Raw genomic sequence first — 26739 nt, forward strand, 5'->3', positions numbered from 1 at the left:
CGGAGGCTGAGGCAGGAGAATTGCTTGAACCTGGGAGGCGGAGGTTGCGGTGAGCCGAGATCACACCATTGCACTCCAGCCTGGGCGACAGAGTGAGACTCCGTCTCAAAAAAAAAAAAAAAAAAAAAATCACAAGTTGATGTTAGTGGTGTAAAGACACCTTCATGTGATTGGGAAAATGAGAAAACAAAATGAAATATAATAAAGGGAAGGAAACCATAAGGCTCCTTTTAAACTTCAACTTTTCTACTAATGCCAGAAGCTAAGCTTTTACTTGAAACGATTTCTTACCTGCTGTGGTCCCAGTCTAACATAGGCATAGGAAAGATACTCTCAGCTACTCCAATAAAGGTTGAGATTAACACTAAGAATCCCTTGTTTAACGTAAAATAATAGCCACTATGGCAAGAAGCCATAGATGGAGTTGCCCCAATCATGACATTATCTTGAGAGAGGTTTTATTATTCCCTGCATCAGTCCCTGCAACACCCCCATTTTCCTTGTCAAGGAACCAAATGGGAAGGGGATGGAGATTTGTACAAAACTTAAGGGCTGTAGACAGTATTATAATACCTAGATATCCAGTGCTTCTTAACCTTCATACACCTGTCTGCCATACCAAATATCAAGGATGATAGTGTTCTTTTTTTTTTTTTTTTTTTTTTGAGACAGAATCTCACTCTGTCACCTAGGCTGGAGTACAGTGGCACAATCTCAGCTCACTGCAGCCTCCACCTCCTGGGATCAAGTGATTCTCCTGCCTCAGCCTGCCAGGTAGCTAGGATTACAGATGTGTACCACCACACCTGGCTTATTTTTGTATTTTTAGTAGAGACGGGGTTTCATGATGTTGGCCAGGCTGGTCTCGAACTCCTGACCTCAAGTGATCCACCCACCTCAGCCTCCCAAAGTGCTGGGATTATAGGTGTGAGCCGCTGTGCCTGTCCCTGACGATATTTTTCAGTTGCGGATCTCTGTAGTGCCTTTTTAAAGCATCCCTATACATCTAGGTAGTCAGTATTTGTTTGCCTTTTCCTGGAGAGAATGACGGTATACTTGGACTGTGATGTCACAGGGATATACAGTGCCCCACTTACTTTTCCCAAATACTGAAATATGAATTTAGCAGACTCGGACTTCTCTCAGGGGATCCTCATCCCTCATCCAGTGTGTGCATACCTCCTCCTTTGCTCTGACACACTTTCTTCCTCTGAAGAAGAAAACTTGTACTTACTTCAACAATTGGCCATTACATTAAGGGTAAACTTTAATTTTGTCTTTCTCAAGTCAAACATGTGGCACATGTTATGTCAGCCAAAGGATTGAACATCAATCCTGATAGAATCAAAGGAATCTTAGCTTTTTTGATGCTTCCTACTAAAAAATAGCTTAGAGGGTTCTTGGAGTTGGCCTGCTGTTGTGGAAGCTGGATACTAAATTTTTATCGTGTGACTCAACCCTTTTGTACCTGTTTAAAGAATGACCAGCCTGATCCCATCATGTGGACTTGTGAGGGACAACCAGCTGTGCAACAAATTAAAGAAAGATTAGTAGGCCAGGCGCGGTAGTTCACGCCTGTAATCCCAGCACTTTGAGAAGCTGAGGTGGGCAGATACTTGTGGCCAGGCGTTCAAGACCAGCACGGGCAACATGGTGAAACCGTGTCTCTACTAAAAATACAAAAATTAGCCAGATGTGGTGGCAAAACGCCTGTAGTCCCAGTTACATGGGAGGCTGAGGCAGGAGAATCGCTTGAACTTGGGAGGCAGAGGTTGCAGTGAGCCGACTGCATTCCAGCCTAAGTGACAGAGCAAGAGTCTGTTGTTGTTGTTTTTTTTTAAAAGGTTAATAAATGCCCCAGCAATAAGACACCCAAACTATGAACTTTCTCTATTTCTGTTCATGAAGATGGGGGGAACACATTTGGTATGTTAACTCAGACCTATAGGCTATTGTAGTCAGCAGTTAGATCCAATGACTCGAGGATGGCCCCCTTGTATGAGGGCAATATCAGCTACAGCCCTTCTATATAAAACTGTTGGAGAGATAGTCATGGGGTCCTCTCCCTTACTGCCTTCATTCCATATTCAGTTGAGCTACTTCTGAATTCCCATCATAACTCAACACTTGTCTTTCAATAGATTAACTTCCTATTAGGTCTTAATTTTATTATCCTCTAATGTTACCATCTCGTTGCAGTAATCCTAACCTTGCCACTCTCTCTCTCTCTCTTTTTTAGACAGGGTCTTGCTCTGTCACCCAGGCTGGACTGCAGTGGTGTGTTCACAGCTCACTGCTGCCTTGACCTCCTGGGCTCAGTTAATCTGCCTGCCTCAGCCTCCCGAGTAGCTGGGACTACAGGCTTGCACCACTGCACCTGGCTAATTTTTATATTTTTTGTAGAGACAGGGCTTACCATGTTGCCCAGGCTGGTCTCAAACTCCTGGGCTCAAGCGGTCTGCCCACCTTGAGTGGCACTTGTGGATCTCTATAGTGCCTTTTTAAGCATCCCTATACATCCAGGTAGTTAGTATTTGTTTGCCTTTACCTGGCGAGAATGACGGTATACTTGGACTGTGATGTTACAGGGATATACAGTGCCCCACTTACTTTTCTCAAATACTGAAATATGAATTTAGCAGACCACAAAGTGCTAGGATTATAGGCATGAGCCACTGCACCAGGCCTGGCCAGTCTTCTGATAAGACCTCTCATTACTTCATCCTGATGACACACCCAACTTTTTACCCTAAGGACAGACCTACAAGAATCACCACTAGATAATGCTGAGACAGAATGGTTTACAGATGTATCTTACTTGAGGGGAGAAGGTGGTAAGGTTAAAGCAGGATGTGCCATGGTCATTGAAGCTGATCTTCTTCAGGCTAAGTCAGCCCAACTGGCTGAACTGATTGCCCTGACTCAAACTTGTTAGCTAGCAAAGAATAAAGTAGCAAAAATTATGCCCCTATGCATCTGGTGGTGCTCATGACTTTGGAATGCTATGGAAAGAGAGAGGGTATTTAACCTTCTCAGGGCAACTCGTAAAAAATGGACTAGTCTTGGATCTCGCTTTTGGCAATTATAAAGGTTCCAGGCTGCTCTGAATTAAACACAACACAGAGTCAAGGTAATCAATTTGCTGATGCAGTAGCTAAGAGAGCTGCATTTGAGACACCAGTCCAATCCTTGGAATGACTGTGAGACTTAAACAGTTAAATCTACGCTAAAGGAAACCCAAGACTTAGCTTTCACCGAAGAAAGATCTACCTGGAAACAAAAGGGGGGGGTACTTTTCCCCCAAACTGAACTATGGTATGGACCTAATGATAAACCCATTATCCTAGTGGGGTATCAGATACCCCTCATGGAACACATTTACAGCTTGACCCATTGGAATTCAGATAAAATGATATCCTATTATAAACAATATTATTGGAGACTGTCATCATGGCACAGAAGATTGATTTACAGTGTACCATCTACCCAAAACACAATCCTGGAAAACCCCTTTATGGGGCTCAGGGTCATTTTCTTTTTCTACCTAGACCTTTTGAGATGTGGCAGCTTGATTTTATCTAGCTGCCACCATCTTAAGCATATAAACATGTATTGGTAATGATATGCATGTTTTTGCATTGGGTAATGCAATTGCCCATCCTGCTGATGGGCAATGGTAGTGGGTAAAATCTTATTAAGAAGGGATTACCCCGTTATGGGGAGTCCCCTTTTGAACTTCACAGCAATAGGGGAACTTATTTTACTGCCCAGGTCATTGAGCATTTGTAAAATTTGGGGCTGGGCGCAGTGGCTCATGCCTGTAATCCCAGCACTTGGGAGGCTGAGGCGGGCGGATCACCTGAGGTCAGGAGTTTAAGACCAGCCTGGCTAACATGGTGAAATCCTGTCTCCACTAACAATACAAAAATCAGCCGGGCATCGTGGCGCACGCCTGTAGTCCCAGCTACTCAGGAGGCTGAGGCAGGAGAATCGCTTAAACCTGGCAGGCGGAGGTTGCAGTAAGCCAAAATCACGCCACTGCACTCCAGCCTAGGTGACAGAGCGAGACTTAGTCTCAAAAAAAAAAAAAAATTAAAAAATTGGCCTATATTTCAGTATTTTGATTGTGCCTACCACCCTTAGTTCCTCTGGATTGGTAGAATGGAACAATGGAATAATAACACAATTGGCTAAGTCCCCGGATTGGTAGAATGGACCAATGGAATAATAAAAACACAATTGGCTAAATTTATGGAGGCTTTTCACCTCTGCTGGCTGAAGGCACTCCCCTTGGTATTGCTCAACCTTTGATCCATCCCTTTATCAGCTTTCTTCTCATGAAATTGTAACTGGAAGACCCAGGCACATGGGAATCAAGATGACTGATACAAATTTACTGAATGGGGACATCTTGCACTGTTGTAAGGGACTTGTTCACCAACTCATGAAAAGCCAGACCTTAGTGCAAGACACGTCCCACAGTGTGCTCCTGGGAGATGAAGATTCTGGTCATGACCTCCAACCTGGAAATTTTGTCTGTTGGAAAAGACATCTCGTAAAGGACTCCCTCCAGCCTTGGTGGAGGGGCCCCTACCAGGTACCGTTGACTAATCCATGCACAGCAGAGTTAAAGGTTGTAGACTCACGGATCCGTATCTCTCACCTTAAAAAGGCACAACTTCCTGAATGGACCATGACTCCCACCAAAGATCCCTGTCTCTGATTCACCAAACAGCTTCAACCCTGAAACCAGGATGAGAAGTTGACAACATCTGAGTGGACAGCTAATTGACCTAAGACTTCAGACCAGGCCTGTATGATCTCCTGTCTAAACATTCTTAGAGTATTATATTTACTTTGGGGACTACTGGCCTTGTCTACTTTGACTCAGATTATAGGATATATAACCTGGTTAATGTTTCTGTACACATGATGGCCACCTATATATATACACTTGACTTTTCAGGGTCTCTGCTGGGGATGGAAAAATAGTTCCATCCCCAGCAGAGATAGTTTAGGAGAGCTAAACTCTCCTAAAGTGTGGCAGATGGAGGCAGTCTCTCAGATTGCTGGATTTGTCACCAGCTTCCAAGGGCCATTCAAGATCATTACATGCTACTTGTTGCACCAGAGATTGATTTTTCTGACACTCCAAATGTTACCATATACTTACATCAGTTCCCTCCAAATGTCACTTTCCAAATTCAAATTCAGCTTCTAAAGCCAGGCCATATTTTCATTCTGTGCTTAGTAATAAGCCCTAAGTCTCACCCTTCCCCACCGCCCCCAGGTCTATCTATCAGTAAGCCAATCAGGGACAAATTCTCTAACTTATCTAGAACACAAACTTAATTCCTCATCTTTTCCAGGCCGCTGTCCCTGCACATTCCTGGCCTCCCACCGTTACTGTCATAACTGGCAACTGAATGTCCAAAGGAGAAAAAGCAAAGCAGATTGTGCCAGCACGTCTCATTTGTTATATATCATGCTTATGCAGGCCTTTGTAAGGCCTGCAGTAAAACCAATCCATGGCTCACTCATGTTTTAAACAACTTACCTATTCAAACTATTATGAATGAATAGTTAAGAGATACATTTTGGTATGTGGCATTGGGCCACACCCACCAACTCAAGGATGGGCACATAGTGTAAATAGCTGGCAAAATAGCTGGCGAATTGAATGGCGCTTTTTTTTTTTTTTTTGAGGGAGAGTCTTGCTCTGTCGCCTAGGTTGGAGTGTGGTGGTGTGATCATGGCTCACTACAGCCTTGACTTCCCTGGGCTCAGGTGATCCTCCTACCTCAGCCTCCCGAGTAGCTGGGACAAGGAGTCTGTGCAGTAGCTCACAGTGCCTGTTGCACTTACATCAACACCTCAGGTGAAGTAGAGACTTGCATAGAAAGAATTTCCAAGCAAGCTAAATGGTTACAAGAGGCACAAACTACCGATCTTCTCAATGATCTATTTAATTGGCTTCCTATTTCTTCCAGTCTGCAGTTCAACCCCTTTTTCATGGGTAAAGTGCCGACGTCATAACAAGGTTTGAGGGAGGCACATCTCACACGTGTGAATTCGCCCAATCATCACACTTACAAATGACAAAAGGATCTCAAACCTTGATATAGTCTCTATCCTACTTCTCTTACTATCACTTAAATTACTCATGGTATTTATAACCAACTTAAGTTAAGTCTATTGCTAAAACCAGAATTATAGGTCAGGTGCAGTGGCTCACACTCAATCCTAGCACTTGGGAGGCCAAGGTGGGAAGACTGCTTGAGGCTAGGAGTTTGAGACCAGCCTGGGCAATGCAGTGAAACCCTATCTTGATAAAAAAAAAAATTAACACCCCCCCCCCCCCCATTATGGTAGCACAATGTAGATAGAATTATCCTGTAAGCGTAGCAGCAGATTCTACTACATACCCCTGGAGTGTCCACCTCAGGCCTACATCAACCTCATCTCACCTCTTTCCCTCCAACGTGGGACATGACTTCCTGGGAATGAGCCTTCCCAATGGAGAAGGACAAAAGGACATGAAGTATGATCATTTGTGTTCTCTAAAGAGAAATTTTGATCAAAAGGGGGAAAATGTGGAAATACAAGGAAAAATGGGTTGACACAGCCTCTTCTAGATATTTGTTCTGGCTGAAGAATGTGTACGTGCAAAGGCAGCTATGTCAGTTAGATCAGTGTTAGAACCTCTCATAAATAGGCACGTTTTAACTGTAACCCCTCAAATCTTGAAAAACATCTTGAAATGATTTTTTTTTCCTATTTCAGGGACCTTAAGAAAACATATTGTAGATAGACAGATAGATGATGATGATAGTGTCAGAAGAAAAGAGAAAAGTGAGCCAAGATGGTTGCAGTTTGGACATATGGGTAATAAAACCATGGCCTATTAACTAAGGCTGACCCTTTGTGCATTTGTAACTGGAGTTTGTTAAATATTTTACTAACAGGTACTGGTTGTAAACTTGTGTATCAGATATAGAACAAAGGCAGGATGGAATCAATCATCCTTCCGCCAGACCCTGAGATGCCTACACAATTATTAACCCTTCTCTCCTACCCGCTCAGCCACATACTTACTTTACCTTATGTGTAACATCACTGAATACCAGTCAAATCGACAAGAGTGTAATTGTTGCTTCACTGTACTGCAGGTATCCCCCTGTTTAAAAAAATGTATGAATACCGTGCCTCGTGTAATCTGCTTTGAAACACAGGTTATAACCTATTGGAACCTGTGCTTCCTGGGCGCACATCCTCAAGCTCGGCCTGATAAACCTTGTTTGATTGAGATTCCCATATTGGTCTCTCAGTTTGGGTTGACACACCTAGGATGAGACTGGCATCCTAGATGATGAGTTTACAAAGATGATAAAGACAAGTGAATTCCTAACTCAGTTATTTTTATTTTTAAATATCTGAAAAACAGGCTTACTGAGATCTTTCACGTACCATAAAATTCACTCATTTATATACCATAAGATTCACTCTTGTAATGTGTACAATTCAGTGGCTTTTAGTATACTCAGAATTTTGCAACCATACCACTATTTAATTTTAGAAGACGAATGACAGTTCATAATCAGTATTTTAAGTTTTTCTTGATTTTTGGCTTTATCTCACAGCTAATTTTCCTCTTCTTTCCCCAAACGCATAGTTAAGGATGAGATTGTATGGGGTCTGTTCTCAGCTGTAACTATTAATCAATTAGAAAGCAGATAGTATTACCTTTCTTCCTTTAAAACGTAGTGCCGAGTGATATGATGCCTATGAGAATAGAGGCAAAATTCACAGATAGTTTCATAGCTGATGGTGTCATTTGAACAAATAAGATAGATTGTACTGGAGGAATCATTTAATATTGCACAAATTTGGTACTAGGAAAGCAGTATTCTAAAGAACCACCAGGTTGCTTGAAAAAACAAATCTCCAGTTTAAAATCAAGTTATGCCACGCCCACCCAGTACTTTGTTAAATATATAAAGTAACTTGGTTTCAGAGACCATTTTGTGTCCTTGGTTTTGCTCTAGGGATTAAGTAGTGTTTTTTTGTTGTTGTTGTTTTTTTAAACATTTCATGGGTTTGTAGATTTTTGGAAATAATTTTAGTTAATCTCAGGGCTTCCCAAACCTTGAAATGGTTAAACACCAACCACTGCTTAACTTGGTTGCTGTAAACAAAGCCCGAAATGAAACCCCTGTGTATTTGCTGCAGATTCCCAGGTGCCTCTTAAGTGTGAGGATAAGCTCAGAAAAGGCTTAATAGGTTTATTAAGTTGTCATCCATTAAAAGGTTCACATGCTCCTTGTGTGTTGCATAAGGACAGGTGTCTGCCACCTCATTGCATTTCTCACTGAGCATTGCCTAGGAGAGGGTAAGCCCTAGGATTTAGATCCCTCTCAGATGTTCAGGCAGAATAATTTTGTCAGGACAAAAGTAAGGTCACGGAACTATATGAAAATGGATTATGAATCCTAAGACATCAGCCTATTCTCCCCTATGTCTAAGAAGAATATTCCTCAGCTTATGACTGGAATGTCTTGCTAGGGGTGCTGGGTAAGTTTTGTGGAGGTCCCCACCAGCAGAAAAAAATCATTGAAGAGGAACACTTAATTCACAATGGCTGCTGATTAAAAAGGAAGCCTCAGTATTCACCTATAACCCTAACATCCTTAACAGCTTAGCAGTGTGGTAACTGGCACAAACTATGGCGTCTTGGTCAAATCCAACCTCAGTGAAGGTAGTTCACATCCTAGAGATGAGCTGAATGCTGATAGCTTTGAGGACTTGTTTATTTGGGGGAAGGGAAAGAGATGGTGAGGGTAGAGATAGGAATCTATCTGTCGTAATAGGATTTGGTCTGTGTATTAATGGAATGAACTGGCCTTTTTTGCTCTGCTTCTTTTGTCCTTGCTGAGAAGGGAGGCTGAAGTTTCCAAGAGTTATGGATGAAGTTGGAGAGTATTAGAGGAACTGTTCTCTGACCTTCTTGATGGTAATGCAAGCTGTTGGGCGAGTTTGGAGAAGAGCGCAGGGTGGTGTGAGGACGAGGGCCGTATTACATTTTGCCTTAAAACAGGAATACACAAATTAAAGCAATAACTGCTACTCTGCTTTCTTGTTTCTGCAATCTTCTGTCATTTGACATTGTTTTTTCCAAAGCAACATGCGACCATTTTCTTCAGGATTTTCTTTTCAGTTATCATATGGGTTTGTTGTTGGATTGAGAAAAAAAAATCTGCCTCATTTGAGCAGGCCTCTCTAGATCTTTTCTTATGACTGTGTAGTGGGTACTTCCTCATTTTTCTTCCTCTCAAAGACATCAAATTCCCAAGCATTTAACTAAAATTATTATCAACTAAAAATGTTTTTTTAAAAACAATTCTTAGAGGTAACTGTTTAGACTTAATTATTGAAATGCATCAAGGCCTTCTGCCTTGCCCCCATCCCACTCTTTTGCCTGCCTCTCTCACCAACAAAAACATGGCAGAGGAACAGTTTATTAACAATAGCCTGTTTGAAAGGGAAGCTTCAGTTTTTAGCTAATTATTTGCTAATAAAAGTTTAAAAAAATTTTTCTTTTAAAAGTTGTAAAACCTCTGTCTATATTTCAAAACCCCTCAATAGCAAAAAAATACACATAAAAAGCCTGGATATTTGGTTCTGAATCATTTTCATTAATACTTGCTATATTATACTAACCAGAATTGGAATGGAATGGGATCAGACGAGATAATCCAAAGACAAATACAGCCATATGTCACACAAGGACGTTTCGGTCAACCACAGACTGCATATATGATGGTGGTCCCAAAAGATTATAATACCATATTTTTTTGTACCTTTTCTATATTTAGATGCACAGATTCTTACCATTGTATTATAGTTGCCCACGGCATTCAGTACAGTCACACGCTGTATAAGTTTGTTGCCTAGGAACAGTAGGCTATCCCATATAGCCTGGGGTGTTGTAGGCTATTGCCATCTTGGTTTGTGTGAGGACACTGATGTTTGCACAAGGATGCCCAATGATGCATTTCTCAGAATGTGTCCCCATTGTTAAGCAACACATGACTGTACTGAAGCTTTAGGTTTACTCATCTAAGTTTATTTCTAAAACAACTTTAAAAAGATAGTGTTCTGTGGTAATAACTCCTAAAACTATGGACACGGAAGTGGTATTAATAATTTTCTTGGCCGGGCACGGTGGCTCACGCCTGTAATCCCAGCACTTTGGGAGGCCGAGACAGGCGGATCACAAGGTCAGGAGATCGAGACCATCCTGGCTAACATGGTGAAACCCTGTCTCTACTAAAAATACAAAAAGTTAGCCGGGTGTGGTGGCGGGCACCTGTAGTCCCAGCTACTGGGGAGGCTGAGGAGAATCACTTGAACCTGGGAGGCGGAGCTTGCAGTGAGCCGAGATCCCGCCACCGCACTCCAGCCTGGGTGAAAGAGTGAGACTCTGTCTCCAAAAAAAAAAATAATAATTTTTTCTCTTTTATTGTTGCTTTATGTGATAATTTATAGTTAGACCCTCATACATACACACATCCTCTGACTTGTCCATTGGAGTTTAGTTTCTATATTCATTGTCTTTTCATCACCTCTCTTAGTCCGGTTGTTCTGGTGAGCTGGCCCTTGATTTGGATATTCATTCCAAATTACTTTTCCTAAGGTACAGATTTACTGCCAGCTACATATTTGCATCCAGCCCCAGAGCTGTTTTCATTCCTTCCTTGACGTTGAGATTTTTTTTTTTTTTTTTTTTAACAGGAGGACTGGAATTTATTTCACTCTACGTCTCTGGGACATTTGCCTCCCACTGTTACTACTCTCAGGCACAAAGCCTCGCAGAAGAGGTCCACAAACCTCTAACAACTAAGGGGCAGATCAGCGGTCAGACAACATGAGCTCGTTCTTTTTTTGTCTTAATGATAATAAGGAATTATTATTATTAAATTCTAACCTTGGATTTTTGTGAATTTTACATCTTCCTTTCAGCAGTTTCAATTCAGGGGCAAACTTGACTGCTTAGAACTTCCCATTTATCACAGAAGAAATCCCCTCTGAATTCCCATTAGGCAAAGTAGTATGGGCTGATGCATAGTGAGCTAGTTGTGTGCTTAGTATCAAATAGTATTCATGGTAAATGCTCAGAACTTCCCCAGAGGGGAATCACGTTAATGCAAATGTGCGAAATAAAAAGGTGTGTCTTAAATTTAAGGATGCATCCTTAATTGTGTACAGCTTCATTATTTTACAGGATTGTTTGTGGCATTTCTTACTTAAAAACCTGATTTAAAAAAATGCTTCTCTTCCCCATTTTTAGATTGCATGTTTGCTAGGCGAGTTAGGAGGTAGTAGAGTCCTCCTTAAATAACTAGGCTTTTCTTTGTGTTTTATACGCTTGCCTTGATAGTGCCAAGAATGGAGGTCGATCCAGGAGGTCTTCCTTTGAGCTGCCTGCCTGTCTTGGTCATATAACACCAAGTTGCTTGGGGGTGGGGTGGAGCAGAGAACTCTTTAATGGTTCCTTGTTACAGCCCTCAACAAAGATATGTCGATTCCCTTGGCTTTACAGACTATTGCCCAGAAGAAAAGATGTTTGGTTTTCACAAGCCAAAGATGTACCGAAGTATAGAGGGCTGCTGTATTTGCAGAGCTAAGTCCTCCAGTTCTCGATTCACTGACAGTAAACGCTATGAAAAGGACTTCCAGAGCTGTTTTGGGTAAGATCACCTGATGTTTGTACTATTCTTAGAGTGAAAAAATACCACAGCATACAGAAATATTTGTAAGCAAGGTGATTGGAACAATGTGCTAATAATAAAAAATCACTTATTCTAATTTAGGCTGTGTAAGTCTCCTGCTTTTTAAATGAATCAAACAATGCTGACAGCCTACTTTTTTCCAGATTATGAGGAGCTACTGCATTAGTCGTGAAGCCCCTTATAGTTGTAGCTAGACAAACCCTTTTGTTGTTGACTTCCTTTTGTGATTAATTTTTAAAAAGGCTTTTAAAAAAATTACCCTTGACTGGGTGCAGCGGCTCACACCAGTAATCTGAGAGCACTTTGGGAGGCCGAGGCAGGCGGATCACAAGGTCAAGAGATCAAGACCATCCTGGCCAACATGGTGAAACCCCATCTCTACTAAAAATACAAAAATAAGCTGGGCGTGGTGATGCACACTTGTAGTCCCAGTTACTCCAGAGGCTGAGGCAGGAGAATCACTTGAACCCAGGAGGTGGAGATTGTAGTGAGCCGAGATCACGCCACTGCACTCCAGCCTGGCGACAGAATGAGACTCTGTCTCAAAAAAAAAAAAAAAAAAAAAAAAAAAAAATTACCCTTGACCGGGTGCAGTGGCTCACGCAAGTAATCCCAGCACTTTGGGAGGCTGAGGCAGGTGGGTCACTTGAGCCCAGGAGCTTGAAACCAGCCTGGGCAACATGGGGAAACCCATCTCCACAAAAAATACAAACAAAAAACTCACCAGACGTGGCGGTACATGCCTGTAGTCCTAGCTACGTCGGAGGCTGAAGTGAGAGGATCAACTGAGCCTGGGAGGTTGAGGAAATGAAGATACTAAAATAAAAATAAAATTTAAAAAGGCATGCATGGTTGGCACAGACCTTTTTGACACCTTCAGAATAGTTACAAAGTCCAGGATTAACAATAAATGATCAACAAATGTTTTGATAAGAAAAAGTGGTGAAAGTAATTTCTAACATGGGAAATCATTCTTTTTTTCTTTTCTTTTTTAAAGAGACAATGTCTTCCTATGTTGCCTAGGCTGGAGTGCAGTAGCTATTCACAGGTGTGATCATTGTGCACCACAGCCTTGAACTTTTGGGCTCAAGTGATCCTCCTGTTTGAGCCTCTCGAGTAGCTGGGACTACAGGTGTGCACCACCTTACTCAGCAATATAATCGTTTGTTTGTTTGTTGGTTTGTTGGTTTGTTTGAGACAGAGTCCAACTCTGTCACCCAGGCAGAACTGCAGTGTCACTGTCATGGCTCACTGCAGCCATGACCTCACTGGCCTCAGGTGAGCCTCCCACCTCTCTCTCCTGAGTAGCTGGGACTACAGGCATGCACTACCATGGCCTGCTAATTTTTCTATTTTTTTGTAGATACAGGATTTTGCCATGTTGCCCAGGCTGGTCTCGAACTCCCGGCTGCCTCAGCCTCCTAAAGTGCTGGGATTACAGGCATAAGCCACCTCATCTGGCCATTTTCATTTTTTAAAACTACAGTGCCTCTCTGGTTTTGTTTGCTGTGAAACTGGAATATTATGGCACATTATTTTACTTGCCAAAGGTTAGCATTTTGATACTTATGAAATATCTACACAGGCCGGGTGTGGTGGCTCACACCTGTAATCCTAGCACTTTGGGAAGCCAAGGCGGACAGATCAGTTGAGCCCAGGGGTTGGAGACCAGCCTGGGCAACATGGCAAAACCCTGTCTTTACAAAAAACAGAAAAATTAGCCAGGCGTGGTGGCACATGCCTGTGGTCCCAGCTACTAGGGAGGCTGAGGTGGGAGGATCACTTGAACCTGGGAAGTTGAGGCTGCAGTGAGCCATAATCCTACCACTGTACTCCAGCCTGGGTGACAGAGTGAGATCCTGTTCACCCCCACGCCCCCACCAAAAAAGAAGTGTATTTACACATTTCAAGAAAGATTAATTAAACAGCATTGTTTAAAACCGTGATAATCAGAATCTCTTTTAGGTCTTGAGTTTTACTCTTTAATTTTAAAAGCATTTTTTTTAATTAAATTTTTTTTAAAAAAAATTTTAAAGTAGAGACGGCGTCTCCTTGTGTTGCCCAGGCTGGTCTCGAACTCCTGCACTCAAGTGATCTTCCCACCTTGGTCTTCCGATGTGCTCGGATTACAGGTGTGAGCCACCACACCAGTCTATTTAATTATTTAATTTTTTTTTTTTTTGAGATGGAGTCCCGCTCTTGTTGCCCAGGCTGGAGTGCAGTGGTGCGATCTTGGCTCACTGCAACCTCTGCTTCCTGGGTTCAAGCGATTCTCCTGCTTAAGCCTCTTGAGTAGCTGGGACTACAGGTGCGCACCACCACGCCAGGCTGATTTTTGTATTTTTAGTAGAGACACGGGATTTTGTCATGTTGGCCAGGCTGGTCTCAAACTCCTGACCTCAAGTGATCCACCCACCTCAGATTCTCAAAGTGCTGGGATTGCAGGCGTGAGCCACCACACCCAGCCTGGCCTATTTAATTTTAAAAGCATTTCTTATTTCAAAATAACCAAATTGCAGTACATAGAATTGGTTTGTTGAATCTAGAAGATAATTTTATTTCTGAAATATTCTATAGAAACAATGGAATGGGATCATCCAGGATGATTAAATTGTATCTATAAACCATACATAGATACAGTTTTTTCCCCAAAAGAAATGTGCTTGCATGAATTCTTTAAGGTAAGGGAGACTGATAAAGGTTTGATTGTTTTCTTATCAGATTGCATGAGACTCGTTCAGGAGACATCTGCAATGCCTGTGTCCTGCTTGTGAAAAGATGGAAGAAGTTGCCAGCAGGATCAAAAAAAAACTGGAATCATGTTAGTCCATCTTTCTTTTTTCTCAATTATACCTCTACTATATTTAAAGTAACATTAATTTCCCCCTAATTTAGGAAGTAATATATCCCTAGGGTAGAAAAGTCTGAAAAGAATAAAGAAAAACACTAGCTGCTGTTCAGATATAATTGCCTAACATTTTGGTATCTTTAGAACAGAATAGCCTGGTGTGGCATTTCCTTAAGGCTGTATCCAATATCCCCCTTCTGGAGATTCACAGTAAGCATTCACCTGTTTTTAGGCTTAACTCAGTAATTCCCAGAGTTAATTAGACATGAATTCTTTTTCTTAAATCTCTTTGGATAACATGATCCTTTGAACTCAGGTTGGTACTAATGAACATGTAGATCAGACTTGAATTTGAATTTTGCCTTTACCACTTACTAGTTGTGGACTTTGGGCAGGTTATATTTATTCATGAAGTGCAAAGATAATAGCTCTCTTACAGAGCTATTGTGAGAACTGGATGAGATGGTGTATAGAAAGTATAACACAGTTATCGTTCACACTAGCCTTACATTGTCCTTTGATGACAGTGTTATGTTATTATAATAGGTCATGATTTTGAAGATGATAACAATCTTCCTTTTTATATGGGGTAGAAATCTGCAGCTAATAAATGTGAATGAATACCTAAGAAACAGGACCATATGGGGTGAGATCAGTGGCTGGGCTAGACTGTGGGAGAACATGCTATTGCTGTCGTGTAACTCACCTCAGAGATTAAGGTGTATAGTGAAAAAAGCATAAAGAATAGGCCTGAAGACCTTGATTGCAATCTTTTCCCCTCTCCACCCCTCTTACCCATTTACTCGCTTGGTGAAATAAGGCAAAATGCATAATTTATCTTTGCCTTGTTTTCCTTCTGTCTAAAATTGGAGTAACAAAAATAGCCCTATTTTTTGCTTTGTACTAAATATAAAAAGTATATGAAAGCGTTTCGTAAACTGCAAAACATTATCCTGTAGAAATGGAGTTGTTTTTAGGTTTGGTTCTTAACCTAGTTGGGTCATCCAGTAACGATTATCCTATATACAAATCTATTTAAATTTTTTTCCAATAGACTCCCACTATTACCCACTTCACAGGAAAGAATATCTTAAAAAACCCCAGTAGATAAATATTATTTATTCCCTTATGTCATGTGATGATTAAAGGTGCACATGGAGCTTCATCCTCTTTTCAGTATAAAACTGTGGTTCTCAAATAGGCACAGATCTGAACCAAAGGGATACACTGGTGTCATTTTAAAAATATTATTAAATATTCAGTATTTTCTTCCAGGTGGTAGATGCAAGGGCTGGACCCAGTCTAAAGACTACATTGAAACCAAAGAAAGTGAAAACTCTATCTGGGAACAGGATAAAAAGCAACCAGATCAGTAAACTGCAGAAGGAATTTAAACGTCATAGTAAGTTTGATATTACAACATTAGTACTTAATAATTGTTTTGTTATTTTTGGCTGGGGGTGGTGTATGGCATGTGTGGATCATTTTTTCCTTTATTGCTTTTTATAAAGAGCACTGGAAGGCAATGTTGACTTGGTAGAGATGTTATCTTATTTCTATGAAATCTTGGCACTCTTTCTGATTTTGATGTCTTAAGAGAGTATTTCTACTAGCTAACCACTTCAGATTGTACTGAGACCACCCTGATGTCTTTATTGACATCTTAATTTTCTAGAAGGTGCATTTCTAGCTCATTTACTTGATTTTTATCCATAAGGAAATTGAGTCCTGCAGATGTGCGAGAAGGTACGTAAAGGGGACAATCTGAGACCAAAGTCCAGATTTTCTGGAAAGTAACTTTAGAAATCATAACTCACATATTGAAATACAGCCAACCTCAGGGCTTGCTTTCAGGTTTAAGGGGCAGTGTGTGTTGTGTGATAGAATGAGAAAGGAATGTCTAATTAATTAATGTCAGGTCACATGCTATTATTGGAAGTTTTGGGGGGTTGCTGTAATGGCACATCTGTATTTTGGAATTGAGATTTTAGATTTTGAAAAGGAAATACACTGCATATAATGTTATTGTCTAATAAATATCTCTATTACCCTTGGGGTTTGAAGGAGCATTATTGAACCAAACACATTAGTATTTTCACAGCAAAAAGTAGCAGTATTCACATTTAGTGGAATAAATAGATGGTACATAGGCTAGTCAGGTTTGTCTGCTTATAGTCATAGTTTAGGTCATGCCAGATTTTGTGGCCAAATAGGTTAGGAATATACTTTCTGTTTCCAGAGCTTTCTCAGAATTGCGGCTAGGGGTTGTGGATCTCTATTGGAGCTCTCAGTACTTTTAAAAAAGCTATAGGGCCCTGTTAGAGAGAACATTATCAATCAAGACATGGTTATCATGCTTGTTTTAGAATAATGGAAAAAGACATCTAAGTTTAGTGACGGTAAAGTGAGGAGTGCAGGAGAACTCAACATTTTTTGAGCATTTTGGTATACTAAGCACTTTACATATGTAATCTCAGTTATTTCCATCTTAGAGCTCAGAATAGGAGGCACAAAGAGGTGATTTAAACTTGATCTGGGCCACTTAATAAGTGGTAGAGATGTAAAATATTTAGGAAATATAAATTTGTATATGTATTTTAATTATACACTTACCTTTCCTAACCAGCTCTCAACCCCCCATCTCCCTAAAGATTTAACTCTACCTTCCATTCTCACTAGATATTTTCTTTTATTTCTTTTTTTTTTTTTGAAACAGGGTCTCGCTCTGTCACCCAGGCTGGAGTACAGTGGTGTGATCTTGGGTCACTGCAGCCTCTGCCTCTGGGGTACAAGCAATTCTTGTGCCTCAGCCTCCTGAGTAGCTGGGACTACAGACATGCACCACCATGCCTGGCTAATTTTTGTATTTTTAGTAGAGTTGGGGTTTTGCCATGTTGCCCAGGCTGGTCTCAAACTGAGCTCAAGCAATCCACCCACCTTGGCTTCCCAAAAGTGCTGGGATTACAAGTGTGAACCATCACACCCAGTCCTCACTAGATGTTTTAATGAACATTTGGGAAACATTAATTTTCTTTTATCACTTGAAGGTGGAGGAACTGATTATTCATATGTATATTCTTAGCCCTTTCCCTTAATTATAGAGAAAGTGATATCTCACTTTTGCCTTACTTAAGGGAATATTCAGTGTAATTTTAGATTTTTATTATGAAACTGTGCTGTGTAGTAGTTAGAGACTGAAAATAAATTCCTTTGATAATAAGGTGTGTAGATTGTGGAGGCTTAAACTGAAACAGGGTGTTCACCAGGTACATTATAAATTGCTGGCACCTTTGTGCATTGAAGCAGTTGGGAAACGTGAATTTTTATATATCACCCACTAAATGGTCTGTGCTTCTGGTTATGTGTTTGCTTCTGTGTATCCTGCACATACCAGGCCTGTATGTATTCTCTTCTTTCTTTCTTTTTTTTTTTTTTCGAGATGGAGTCTTGCTCTGTCAACCAGGCTGGAGTGCAGTGCAGTGGCACGGATCTCAGCTCACTGCAAACTCCCCCTACTGGGTTCAAGCGATTCTCCTGCCTCAGCCTCTCGTGCTGGGATTACAGGTGCATGCCACCACACCCAGCTAATTTTTGTATTTTTAGTAGAGACAGGGTTTCGCCATGTTGGCCAGGCTGGTCTTGAACTCCTGACCTCAGGTGATCTGCCCTCCTTGGCCTCCCAAAGTCCTGGGATTTCAGGCATGAGCCACCGTGCCCAGCCCTGTATTCCCTTTTCAAGACATTTTGTGGTGTACTGGAAAGGCATTGGACCTAGAGTTACAGATCTGGATTTGAATTTTGGCTCTTGTCGCTAGCAAATGTGTAACTCTGGAGTCACTTGACGTTTAACCATAATTTTCTAATCAGAGAACTGGGGATAATCAAGTAAAAAATGGCTTTGTAAAACAAAATAAATTCCTCTATAAATGTTAGCTATTCTTTTTGTGTCATCCTTTCCAAAATCTGCAGTGATTTCTGCTTGCTATAAAATATGGTTGAGAATTCCTAGAAAGTGTTTGAAGGTCCTATTTTTGTTTGAGCTGAGTCAGTTCCTGGAGTGTGTTTGGCTTCCACAGCTTTGCTCATTGACTTTGCCCATTGTCCCTACTGACTTGATGCCATCTAATCACTCCTTGGTGCCTTCCAAATCCTGCGTAATTTTTAAGACTTAAAATTGCAGTTTGGGCTGGGCATGGAGGCTTACGCCTGTAATCCCAGCACTTTGGGAGGCCGAGGCAGGCGGATCACCTGAGGTTAGGAGTTCGAGACCAGCCTGACCAACATGGAGAAACCCCGTGTCTACTAAAAATACAATATTAGCTGGGCGTGGTGGTGCATGCCTGTAATCCCAGCTACTTGGGAGGCAGAGGCAAGAAAATTGCTTGAACCTGGGAGGCAGAGGCAAGAGAATTGCTTGAACCTGGGAGGCAGAGGTTGTGGTGAGCCGAGATTGTGCTATTGCACTCCAGCCTGGGCAACAAGAGCAAAACTCCGTCTCCAAAAACAAAAACAAAACAAAACAAAAATGGTCAGATAATTGAAATTTCAAATAGTTTAAAGATATTAAGCACTTCCTAGGAGAGTGAGTTTTCCTCAGCAGCATAGAGGTGTCTGTTGATGTTAATTATTTAGGAAGTCTTAAACATCCCACTAGACTCATTCTTTTAAAACCTGCTACTCTTGAGGATTTTGTTTGCTAAGTTAACATATTAAAAATACTAACGGGGCTTTCTTTTAGATACCTAATTTTATGCTGTTTTATGTAAATATTTGTTAATATAAAATATTTGTGAGCTCTATTCAGAAAACGTTTTCTTGACTGGGTGTGGTGGCTCACACCTGTAATCCCAGCACTTTGGGAGGCCAGGAGTTCAAGACCAGCCTGGCAAACATGGCGAAATCCTGTCTACTAAAAATATAAAAAAATTAGTTGGGTGTGGTAGTGCACACCTGTAGTTGTAGCTACTCGAGAGGCTGAGGCATGAAAATCCAAGAGGTTGGAGGTTGCAGTGAGCTGAGATCCAGCCACTGCACTCCAGCCTGGGCGACAGAGTTGAGACTCTGTTTTAAACAAACAAACAAACAAAAACAAAAACATTTTCTTGGCTAGGTGTGACCATGCCTGTAATTGCAGCACTTCGGGAGGCCGAGGTGGGAGGATCGCTTGAGGCTAGGAGTTCCAGACCAGTCTGGGCAAATAATGAGACCTTGTCTCTGCTAAAAATTAAAAAAATAACCAGCCGAGTGTGGTGGTGTGTGCCTGTAGTCCCAGCTACTCAGGAGACTGAGACGGGAGGATTGCTTGAGCTCAGGAGGTTGAGACTGCAGTGAGCTGTGGTCATGCCACTGCACTTCAGCCTGGGTGACAGAGTGAGATCCGGTCTCAAGGAAAACCAAAAGATAAAAATAATTAAAAAAAAAAAAAAACCCAAATTTTCTTTAGTCTGTTTCTTTCCATGCAGCATGTAACATAGGATTTGATGCCTTATAAATATTTAATAAGTACTTGATTGGTTATCTGAATGGAAGGATTGCTCTGTCCACGTGTCCTGGGACGGGCAAGGTGTATGGTAGGCCCCACCTGTGTTTATGAGGTTTATGATACTGCTCTTGCTGTGACGTGGCAGTACAACAGCCTTATAGCACAATGACTGTTAACCAAGAAACTTATTTTCTGGCTTGTACATTTATCTGACATCTTCACATAAACAGGCAAAGTATTAAATCAGGGTTAGCTCTGCATCTAATGAACTGCCTTTATTCCTTTTAAATCAGGATCTTTTGTTTTCTCTTTATAGGTATAATGTCATTATTCTTTGGCTGCTTTCAAGATTTTTCTCTTGGTTTAGTTTATAGAGGCTTAATTATGATGTGTTTTGGCATGGATTTCTTTGGGTTTATTCTGTTGGGCTTTGGTTAGCTTCTTGAGTCTTAGGTTTATGTCTCGCCAAATTTGACAAGTTTTCAGCCACTATATTTGAGTACTTTTTCACCTCTATTCTCTTTTTCCTCTCCCTCCAGGACTGCAATGACATGAATGTAGATGTATGTTTGACTAAGCTCCACAGGTTTCTCCTGCTCTGTTCATTTGTTTTCTGTGTCGTTCATATGGGGCAATTTCTGTTGTCCTTTCTTCCAGTTCACTGTTTGTTTTCTCTCTCCCCTCCACGTTGCTCATCCCATCCACTGTGGTTTTTATTTTCTTTATTGTATTTTTTTCAGTTACAAATTTTCCATTTATTTTTTCCTTATAGTTTTCTATCTTATTTTTACTGAGGCTTCCTATTTCTTTGCCAAGGCTATGTTTTCATTTATTTCAAACATGTTCATAATTGCTCACTGAAGCATTTTTGTCGTGGCTGCTTTAAAATCTTGGTCAGATAATTCTAATGTCTTTGTCATCTTAGTGTTGGCCTTTTCATTTAGTTTGAGATCTTCCTGATTCTTGGACTGATGTAATTTTTTATTGAAACCTGGACATTTTCAGATTATGTTGTGAGACTCTGGGTCTTATTTAACCCTTCTATTTTAACTGGCTTTTTTGACACCCCTCAGGGCAGGGAAAGAGGGAGGGGCCTCACCACCCTATTACCGCCAGGTGTTAGAATTCCAGTTTCTCTCTCAACCTCCATTGACATCTGAGGTTGGGGGGAGGGGGAGGCTCCTTGTTACTACTGGATGTCAGGAGAGAGTTCAGACTACCACCTGGTGAGGGTGGCCTTGTACTTAGTGGGCCATAACAAAAATCCTGACTTCGCTAGTCTTCCTCTGACACCACCCTGGTATAGGTGTTGGGGTGCTTCCTAAGTCTTGTGAGGGTGGAAATGTAGGCTCTTCACCTCAGCCTCTGCTGGGGTTAGGAAAGGTGTCCACAGTTTTTTCCGTGGGTTTGGCTGGAACAGGAAGGTTAGTGTTCAGAAATGTTTTCTGTCTGGCTAGGCTGCCCTTTTCCTAGTTCTTTGCTAGAGAGATCAGGTTTTAATTGGGGTTATGGATTTTTGTTTTGTTGTTGTTGTTTTGATTGTCTGTACCCGTTGGCATTTCTGGGTGGCTGCTGTTTCACTTCCAAAGCTGGGGATTATGAGGCAAAAGGAAAATCCAGAAAAACTAAGGAACCTACCACCATGGCTTGCCTTGGGTCTTGAGCTCCCTAGATGATCATCACCTTTTGGAGTCTCAGGTTTGTTTTATATATAATATCCAGGGATTTTAGTTGTATAAGCAGGAGGAATAGGAAAAAGTATGTCTATTCCATCTTCTTCACTTCTTTAAAATACACGTTAGTCTGAATATCTTCAAATATCAGTAGTGCATAGAAAATGAATTATTTTTTACTTTTTCTTTTTTACCAACTCATTCACAGTGTTTTATGCTGAGGTTTAGTTGCAATTACATGTAATGAAATTGAAAATTTTATTTTTTCTTTTAATCTTTATTGCAGATTCTGATGCTCACAGTACCACCTCAAGTGCCTCCCCAGCTCAATCTCCTTGTTACAGTAACCAGTCAGATGACGGCTCAGATACAGAGATGGCTTCTGGTTCTAACAGAACACCAGTTTTTTCCTTTTTAGATCTCACATACTGGAAAAGGTAAAAGAAACAAAGTATCTCTCTAACCAGCAAACCATCTTAATTATGGGCAGTATTTTTCTACTTCCTTAGCAATTAAATGGCATTTGGCAAACAGTTGGTAACACATGATTGCAGTGGATTAAGCAGGAATTGAGCAGGGAAGTGGGATTTTTGTATGTTCTTCCTATTAAAATTTATTTAAAATAAAAATCACATCAAAGTACCTACATTGCCTATTGCTAGATAAGTGGAGTAGAAAGACAATATGCAGTGGAGAGAATCAGTAAAACTAAGAGTTGGTCCTTCAAAAAGACGTGACCAAAAAAATACTAGAGATAAAGTGGATCAGGAAAAGGAGATAATACACATAAGCAATTTTAGGAACGAGAAAAGAGACTTAGGTATAGATAAAGCAGACATTTAAAAAATAATAGGATATTATAGACAACTTTATGCCAATAAATTTGAACATACAGGTGAAGCAGGTACAGTACTAGAAAAAAGACATGTTGCTAAAGCTGTCTCAAGAAAAAGTGAAAAACCGAGATAATCTCATAATAAATTGATTCAGGCCAGGTGTGATGGTTTACACCTGTAATCCTAGCATTTTGAGAGGCCAAGGTGAGGGGATTGTTTGAGCCTAGGAGGTTAGGTTTGCAGTAAGCTATTTTTGCACCATTGCACTCCAGCCTGGTGATAAAGCAAGACTCTATTTAGAAAAAAACAAACAAACCACAATAGGCAAGTTGTACTAAACATCCAGGAACAGATGATTGGGGCCTATGCACTGGCTTTTCCAGACTATGGATAAAATAGGGCATAGGCCCCAAGCATTTTTAAGGCTGATATAAGTTTGATACCGAAACAAATATATCATCAGCCACTAGGGTTATTCTAGGTATGTAAGATTGGTTTGAACATGAGACGATCAACTAATATAATATACCACATTGACAGTTTCTTTTTTTTTTTTTTTGAGACGGAGTTTTTCTCTTGTTGCCCAAGCTATAGTGCAATGGCTCGATCTCCGCTCACTGCAGCCTCTGCCTCCCGGGTTCAGTGATTCTCCTGCCTTAGCCTCCCGAGTAGCTGGGATTACAGGTGCATGGCCACCATGCCTGGCTAAATTTTTGTATTTTTAGTAGAAAAGGGGTTTCACCATGTTGGTCAGGCTGGTCTCGAACTCCTGACCTTAGGTGATCCACCCGCCTCAGCCTCCCAAAGTGTTGGGATTATATGCGTGAGCCACTGTGCCCAGCCCACATTGATAGTTTCTACAGGAAGGTGTTGTCTTCTTAGTGGTGCAAAGAAGGAGTTTGACAAATTTGAACATTCCTTTAAGGTTTAAAAAAAAAAAAAGTTTTAGCAAAATAGGAATAGAAGGAAACTTTTTTACTTAGACAACAGGTATCTTACAAAAAGTACAAAAGTACATAATACATAATTGTGATAAAATGAAAGCATTTTCTCTATGATCAGGAACAAATCAAGAGTGTTGACTATCACCATTTCTATTCAGCATTATACAGAAGGTTCTAACCAATACAATATTGGTAGTAGTAGTGATAGTGGTAGTACCAGTAGTAGTAAACACTTTAGAACAGTGCCTAGTGCATAGTGTAAGTACTTTAAAGTACTTTAAACCACTTTGTTTGCGTTTATTTAATCTTTTTTTTCTTTTTTTTGAGACAGAGTTTCACTCTGTAGCCCAGACTGGAGTGCAGTGGTGTTATCTTGGCTCACTGCAATGTCCGCCTCCTGGGCTCAGGCGATTCTCCCACCTCAGCCGCCCAAATAGCTGGGTCTACAGGCACACACCACCATGCCTGGCTAACTTTTGTATTTTAGTAGAGATGGGGTTTCGCCATATTGGCCAGGCTGGTCTTGAACTTCTAGCTTCAAGTGATCTGCCTGCCTTGACCTCCCAAAGTGCTGGGATTACAGGTGTGAGATACTGCACCTGGCCTTATTTAGTCTTTATGACAATTCTGTGAAGCATTATGTGAAAACACAGGTACAAAGAGGAAGTACTTTGTTTAAGGTTACATAGTAAGTAGAGCAGGATTTAAATCTAGGCAGTTTGGCATTAGAATGATACATTTTATCATAGTGTTAGGAAATATAAAATAATGTAGTAGTAAAATATCAAAAGCCCTTTGGAGGAGTTATGTAAAAATCATACAATATTGTTGAATAACATTTATTTATGTGTGTGTGTGTGTGTGTGTGTGTGTGTATATATATATATATATATAAATATATGTGTATGGAGAGAGAGAGAGACTCACTCTGTCATCTAGGCTGGAGTGCAGTGGTGTGATCTTGGCTCACTGCAACCTCTGCCTCCTGGGTTCAAGCGATTTTCCTGTCTCAGCCTCTGGAGTAGCTGGGATTACAGGCATGCACCACCACACCCTGCTAATTTTTGTATTTTTAGTAGAGATTGGGTTTCACCATACTGGCCAGGCTGATAGTGAACTCCTGACCTCAGGTGATCTGCTCGCCTCGGCCTCCCAAAGTGCTGGGATTACAGGCATGAACCACTGTGCCCGGCCGTTGAATAACATTTAAAGACACCTAAATAAATTGAGAGGTATAGCACATTCATAGATATTATTAAACTGACTGTTAGGGAGATGATCACTTTGTAGATTCAGGGTAATTGCAGTCAAAATCCCAACATATTTATGGAACTTTATAAGCTAATTTATAATTTATATAGAAAAGCAAAGGGTCCAAAATAAGCATCTTCAGAAGAAAAAGAAAGATGTGGATAAACTTGCCCTAACAGAAATCAAGACATATTATGAAGCCATGGTAATTAATGTGTTTTGGGACTAGGAATAGAAAAATAAACCAATGGAATAATATAGAGAGCCTGGAAACAAGCCCACATATGTATATAGCACTTGTTATGTGATACATGATGTGGGGGTGATTGGTGGGCGAAAATGGTCTGTTCAATAAGTGTTGCTAGGATATTAAAAACAACATGGTTATTCATGTGGAAAAATTGGGCTTGGGTTCCCTACCTCACACCATAGACAAACACCAATTACAGATGCATTAAAGTAGAAATAGATTATGACTTTTGAGTGGGAAAGGATTTTTTTATGACAGAGTACTAAGCATTTAAAAAAACCTCCAGGTTTAATTACATTATAATTATGAACTTAAATTCATCAAATAATACCATAAAGAAAATGAAATGATATCCAGCACATATATCTGACAAAGGATTAGTATCTGGAATATACAGACAACTCCTACAATGGAAGAAAAAGATAAACCAACAGAAAAATGGACACACTTAGAAAGGAATCATGAAATAACTCATTAAATGATAATGTGTTCAAACTTTGAAAATCAAGGAAATACAAAGTAAAATTTCAATGAGATACCATTTTATACACATTAGATTGGTGAAAAAACTAAAATAAAGTCTATTACCAAATGTTGGGGAGAAGGTATGGAATGATGAGAACACTGTCAGTTATAGGTGTAAATAGTTATAACCATGTAGATAAATGGCCGTTTTTGAGTAAAGTTGAAGATGTTCCCATTCCTATATGCCAGCAATATAAACTAGTAAAAACCTTTAAGATGTGCCCACTGGTTTATACATTAAAATAAGAGTAGATAAATAAAACTGTGTTATATATTCACAGGGTAGAATATTATACATAAGTTAAAATGAAATAAACCTCTATAACAATATGTATGGATCTCAATTAATGTTGACTAAAACATTGCAGAATACATTGTGATTCTCTGTGTGTGTGTGTGTGTGTGTGTGTGTAAAATGGATAACTGTGCAGTATGATTAGAGATGCCAACATACGGTGAAACCATGAAGTATAAAGAAAAGGGAGTGATAAACCTAAAATTAAGTGGGGAGAGGATGAGATGAGGTAGGATGGGACTGTGGAGGGGCCTGCTGCAGGGGGCTTCATAGGAAATGATCTTTTTTCCCTTAGAGTATGTGGTCTGTAGGCATTCTCATTGTGTTGTCATTTTTGATGCCTTTGCTAACACACACCCTTTTTTTTTTTTTTTTTGAGACAGAGTTTTGCTCTGTCTCCCAGGCTAGAGTGCAGTGGTGTGATTTCAGCTCACTGCAACCTCCACTTCCTGGGTTCAAGTGATTCTACTGCCTCAGTCTCCCAAGTAGCTGGGACTACAGGCACGTGCCACCACGCCTGGCTAATTTTTGCATTTTTAGTAGAGATGGGGTTTCGCCATGTTGGCCAGGCTGGTCTCGAACTCCTGACCTCAAGTTATCTGCCCACCTCAGCCTCCCAAACTGCTGGGATTACAGGTGTAAGCCACCACACCCGGCCCACACATGTATTTTCATCTACTCAGTATTTAATTAAAAATTACCACTCAAGCACTTAGGAGTTGATAAAGAAAAAAAAATTAAATATATATAAAAAATTGCTAGCTGCATCAGCCTGTTTATGGTGGCTGATTTTTTTTTCAAGAGTTGGTGATTTTGGAGGAAATAGTTAACAACATCAGGGGCAGC

The 26739-nt window shown here is 40.6% G+C and overlaps 1 protein-coding gene and 1 non-coding gene across 2 annotated transcripts in view; one reads left to right on the forward strand and one right to left on the reverse strand.

Moving 5' to 3' along the window:
• Window positions 1–26739, forward strand: part of SINHCAF (SIN3-HDAC complex associated factor) — a 43666-nt gene that overhangs the window by 14441 nt on the left and 2486 nt on the right. The window contains exons 2-5 of the mRNA XM_004052933.5: window positions 11600–11747; window positions 14511–14610; window positions 15913–16039; window positions 22079–22229. Of these exons, the coding sequence (XP_004052981.2) occupies window positions 11600–11747; window positions 14511–14610; window positions 15913–16039; window positions 22079–22229 (526 nt within the window). The remainder of the gene's footprint in view (window positions 1–11599; window positions 11748–14510; window positions 14611–15912; window positions 16040–22078; window positions 22230–26739) is intronic.
• Window positions 6009–6108, reverse strand: LOC115930361 (small nucleolar RNA U13). Its single transcript, XR_004066996.1, has one exon. It is a non-coding gene; the product is annotated as a small nucleolar RNA U13 (small nucleolar RNA).

Source organism: Gorilla gorilla, chromosome 10, assembly GCF_029281585.2.
Source record: "Gorilla gorilla gorilla isolate KB3781 chromosome 10, NHGRI_mGorGor1-v2.1_pri, whole genome shotgun sequence".
Taxonomy (NCBI): Eukaryota; Metazoa; Chordata; class Mammalia; order Primates; family Hominidae; genus Gorilla; species Gorilla gorilla.